Source organism: Homarus americanus, unplaced genomic scaffold, assembly GCF_018991925.1.
Source record: "Homarus americanus isolate GMGI-L3 unplaced genomic scaffold, GMGI_Hamer_2.0 scaffold17735, whole genome shotgun sequence".
NCBI lineage: Eukaryota > Metazoa > Arthropoda > Malacostraca > Decapoda > Nephropidae > Homarus > Homarus americanus.
The window spans coordinates 52,501-55,895 of NW_024724671.1; the positions used below are offsets into that span (position 1 = coordinate 52,501).

At 39.2% G+C, this 3,395-nt stretch overlaps 1 protein-coding gene across 1 annotated transcript in view; it reads right to left on the bottom strand.

Moving 5' to 3' along the window:
* LOC121864461 (receptor-type guanylate cyclase gcy-28-like) overlaps positions 1 to 3,191 on the bottom strand; it is a 30,286-nt gene extending 27,095 nt beyond the window's left edge. Inside the window, exon 1 of the mRNA XM_042363481.1 lies at positions 3,086 to 3,191. Within this exon, the coding sequence (XP_042219415.1) occupies positions 3,086 to 3,112 (27 nt within the window). The 5' untranslated portion in view covers positions 3,113 to 3,191. The remainder of the gene's footprint in view (positions 1 to 3,085) is intronic.
* Between the last annotated feature and the right edge of the window lie 204 nt (positions 3,192 to 3,395).

The following is a 3,395-nucleotide window of genomic DNA, read 5'->3' on the forward strand; positions in this document are numbered from 1 at the left end:
TAGTGAAATGGTGAGGCCTAGCATATCTATTTTGAGAATTTGACAGAAATTGCATCCAAATGTGATTGTTGAAGATTATCTAATTTGGAGTGTAATTGGTAATACAGAGTTTTATTATTGAATTTGACTAGGATGTAATAGTCCTAGCAGAAGTGGTATATTATGTAAGCGACCATTTGACGTGTTATACTTATCACCCCTGTAATCTTTCCACCAGCTATGAGGCTGCATGGTAGAGAGCACGTGGTAAGGTGAACACGGGAAGTATGTCACTTAGTGCTGAGTTAGCATTGGCGTGTCGGCTCTTCGGCCACCTAGTGCGAGGTAGTTTGACAACCTTGCTAGAGGAAGACGTTGTTGGGAGCCATCGTGGATGTCGGATATATTAATGTTCTCGACGGGTATTATAGCTACCTTACCTGTGATATAAGTTACGGTTATATATACTGGAACTGTATATAATATAATTCTAATAAATACACAAAAGACAGTGGTTTGGCGACTAAAAACCTATTTACTTATTCTGCAGCCTCTATTAACTCATCAAGAATCAACGGTTAAAGGGCCACAGATCTGTAGATGTAATGATGGAGTTCTAGAAACAGATTCAGTTTGAGAGTTAGAGAAGGGAAATGTGGAAGAGAGTGTGGTGGTGGTGGTAGTGGTAGTGGTATTGTGGTGGTGGTAGAGTGTATTGTGGTAGGTAGTGGTGAACTGATACCGGAACCAGACTTCATTAATTATTCAAAGATTTAACTGGACTTATCGACGATGCTCCACCCACTTCTGGCGTCCTTAGCAACCGTTTTTATTTCGCGGAATGGTGATTGGTCGTTGGTTGCTATGAATTGTGCCTTCTCATTGGCCTGAATTTCAACCATTTATTTTGCCTCAAATTATTATGATTCCTGTAGTGTTTACTCTTCATCTGCTACAAGGAGGATGGAAACAAAAAAAAAACCAAGAGAGAGGGGAAGGAGAAGGAAAGAGAGGAGGGGAGAAGGAGAGAGAGAGAGAGGAGAGAGAGGAGAAGGAGAGAGAGGATAGTGGAGTAGATTGAACAACAACTCACATCTCCTTCACTTCTCTTGTCTTATCTGTCTCCTCCTTTCATTCCTCCTTCACTTTTATATCAGCATGTATCCCCATCTCCCTATCTCCTGTCTCTCTCCTGTCTCTCTTAATCCGTTATCACATATTATTCTCACATAATCTCTCAATATCTCTCTCCACCATCAATCTCAATATCTCTCTCCACCCATTATCTCTCAATATCTCTTCTCTCCACCCATTACCTCAACATTCTCTACCATCAATTCTCAATATCTCTTCACCATCATAATCTTCAACATCTCTCCTACTTACCGTCAATTCTCAATATCTCTTCACCATCAATCTCTCAATATCTCTTCTCCACCCAATATCTCCACCATTATCTCAATATCTCCACCATCAATCTCAATATCTCACCATCAATCTCAATATCTTCCACCTCAATCTCTTGTTCCAACACCTCAATATCTCCACCATCAATCTCAATATCTTCACCATCAATCTCTCAATATCTCTACCATCACCCTAATATCTCTACCATATCTGGTCTCTTCACCATCAATTCTCAAAATCTTTCCACCATCAATCTCTCAACATCTCTCTCACCACCATCTCAATATCTCTCACCCAATATCTCTCCACCCATTATCTCTAATATTCTCCACCATCAATCTCTCAACATCTCTCTCCACCCATTATCTCAATATCTCTCACCCATCATCTCTCAATATCTTCCACCATCAATCTCTCAATATCTTCCACCATCAATCAATATCTCTCTCCACCATCAATTTCTCAATATCTCTCTCCACCCATTATCTTCAACATTCTTTCCACCCATTATCTCTCAGTATCTCCCAGACGCAACAGGGAACAAATTCTCAACACTAATTAGAGACCTTTTTGATGTAGGTAACTTCTTTTAATTACTGTAATTAGACAGTGTAGTTGATCCTTGAGCCCGCTGTTAACAACTGATGCTTCTGTTGTAAAGACGCCGTGTGGTTGGGTTTCTTCGGTTACAAAGTTAGCTAGGTTGGGTTAGGTTAGGTTAGGTTATATTTGGTTACTTTAATTGGGTTAGTTAGGTTAGGGTTACAACTGATATCTATTACAACTATGTTAACTCAGCTGTCTAAGGGTGGCAGGTAAACACACACACACACACACACACACACACACACACACACACACACACACACACTACACTACAACATAAAATCACCGTCAAAAACCACCAATAAACCACCCAATAACCAACAATCTAAAAACCACAAATAAACCCTAACTATATAATCACATCATTACTGGTATACACATACTAATTGCCGGTTGCTTCCATTAACAGTCAAACCATGCGTTCCGGGTCAGGTAATGGTGACCAAACAAAAGCACTAATTTTCTGAAGCGATGATCGGAAATACTAGGAGAGAGAGAGAGAGAGAGAGAGGAGAGAGAGAGAGAGAGAGAGGAGGGGAGAGAGAGAGAGAGGAGAGGAGAGAGAGAGAGAGAGAGAGAGAGAGTTTTTACTTGCTCGGGAAAAAAATATGAAGAAGCAAAAAATTATAATAATAATAAGAAAGAAAGAAAGAAAGAAAGAAAGAAAGAAAAAGAAAGAAAGAAGACGTACACCACTAAATATTATTGTATCACCTTGCGGGATACAATATACACGGTGCCGAGTAATATTTTTACTGGGTGTACAATCGTTTTTTGATCACTAGGAGGGTAAACTTTGTCATGTCAACACATCGTCTAATTCAGTAAGTATCTGTCCCATTCACCGCCACTTAAAGAATTGGTCCTAAATATTAGTTTACCTAAATAAGCTTAGATACTATGTCCTAAAATTCGAAAAAATTACCAAAATAAGCTTAAAACACAAAGTTATGCAAAGTCTATGTCCTAAAATACGCTATAAAACAAAAATTAGCTTTAACCATACAATTTGTAAGATTCGTCCCTTAAAATAAGCTGAGAGAGAGAAAATAAGCTAAAATGGGTAAAATAAGGTAAAATATGTCAGACTCACCTCAAAGACGCCTGTGTGGGGGTTCATGTCCAGGAGGGGTAGTCAGCCTTCCTGTCCGCTGGCGTCGATGGAGATGTTGCCAGTGAACCACGGCGGTACTACGTTGTTGTCGGGGAAGTAGGGGAAGACTTAGGTTAGTAGTAGTAGTAGTAGTAGTAGTAGTAGTAGTAGTAGTAGTAGTAGTAGTAGTAGTAGTAGTAGTAGTAGTAGTAGTAGTAGTAGTATGTAGTAGTAGTAGTAGTAGTAGTAGTAGTAGTAGTAGTAGCAGTAGTAGTAGTAGTAATAGTATGTTCAATAAACACATATCATT